The 1,325-nt window shown below is 42.0% G+C and overlaps 1 protein-coding gene across 1 annotated transcript in view; it reads left to right on the top strand.

Annotated features, from left to right (window-relative positions):
- The window catches only part of LOC119588813 (esterase FE4-like), a 7,840-nt gene that overhangs the window by 2,411 nt on the left and 4,104 nt on the right, over positions 1 to 1,325 (top strand). The window contains exons 4-5 of the mRNA XM_037937459.1: positions 290 to 475; positions 810 to 1,018. Of these exons, the coding sequence (XP_037793387.1) occupies positions 290 to 475; positions 810 to 1,018 (395 nt within the window). The remainder of the gene's footprint in view (positions 1 to 289; positions 476 to 809; positions 1,019 to 1,325) is intronic.

Below are 1,325 nucleotides of genomic sequence, written 5' to 3'. Positions count from 1 at the left end.
AGTCCTAGATATAATTACTCTATTAATCCGGCTGAGGGTTAAGTTCTCCCAATTAGCTTGAACTTAGTGTTTTTCACAAGTCGCATTAATGTTCCCCGACAATTAAGACAGGGTGAAGGTAGAAAATGCACACTTTCTTACCATTCAGGACACTTTTACGTTGGGCTTGTATGATTCTTTCGTTGTTGGATTTCTTGTAGAAGGAATCTCAGGATGAGGAAAGTATCCTATATACACACCTCGACTGCGTACTACAGTAATTCAGAACACTTTGCCTTCTGTTTTCCAGGATTCCTCTCGACAGCGGACTCTGAGCTTCCTGGCAACCTAGGGTTGAAGGACCAGACGATGGCACTCCAATGGGTGCGGGACAACATCCATGACCTCGGCGGCGACAGAGATAAGGTCACCATCTTTGGGCAAAATGCTGGCGCCGCGTCTGTGCACCACCACATTGTGTCCCCGAAGTCAAAAGGTAGCGTTAAAGTTTGTGTTTAAACCCCATAGAGAGGTACTTAAATGTGAATTAGAGAGTAATGATAAAGACAGTGTTTTGCTTTGATGGATCATAGTGTTTCCCCCTTACAATTGCTTCAGTTTATTTCACTTTATTTTTGGAAACGCGAGATAAACCAAAGTCCTTGCTTAGCTATATTTATCAGGACTGTTTGAAGCTCTTGCATGCCAGGCATCACTGGAAATATCACACCGTTGTATTCTAATCTTCCGAACACATTTTTCAGCATTTTATCTATGCCATTGTTGTATTTTACTCCACCTCACCCTTTTATTTAACGACCCTTCCCTAGGTTTGTTTAAACGAGCGATCATGCAATCAGGCTCAGGTCTGTGCCCCTGGTCAGTTAGGGAGGATCACAGGTACTTAGCATATCAGATCGGTCGCTTCTTAGAATGTCCTGGATTGACTGAAAACCCGGCGGATATGAACTCTGCCGAACTTGTTGAATGTCTGATGAAGATCCCCGCCGAGAAACTGACCTCCGCGCTGTTTACACTGGTAGGAACCTAGCATAGTTCTTTTTAGTAGATGTGTGGAAGGTGTGTATGGCATGTGAGTAATGGATGTATTTTACCAGATGTGAGGAAGGTATGCATGGTGTGTGTGTGAGTAATGGATGTATTTTAGCAGCTGCGTGCAATATGTGTATCTTATATATGCCAGTATGTATGTAATGTATATTCTATCAGAGTGAAAACACTGTCCTAATAGAAACGAAACAAAATACGACGTTTTGAATTTCGTTTTATTTCGTTTCATAATGCATTAGTGTCTTCATCTCATTTGCTTGAACAGGCATATAATG

This window comes from Penaeus monodon, chromosome 24 (assembly GCF_015228065.2).
Source record: "Penaeus monodon isolate SGIC_2016 chromosome 24, NSTDA_Pmon_1, whole genome shotgun sequence".
NCBI lineage: Eukaryota > Metazoa > Arthropoda > Malacostraca > Decapoda > Penaeidae > Penaeus > Penaeus monodon.
Note: the sequence above shows the minus strand (reverse complement) of the source record. Positions and strands in the feature narration are given on the sequence as shown.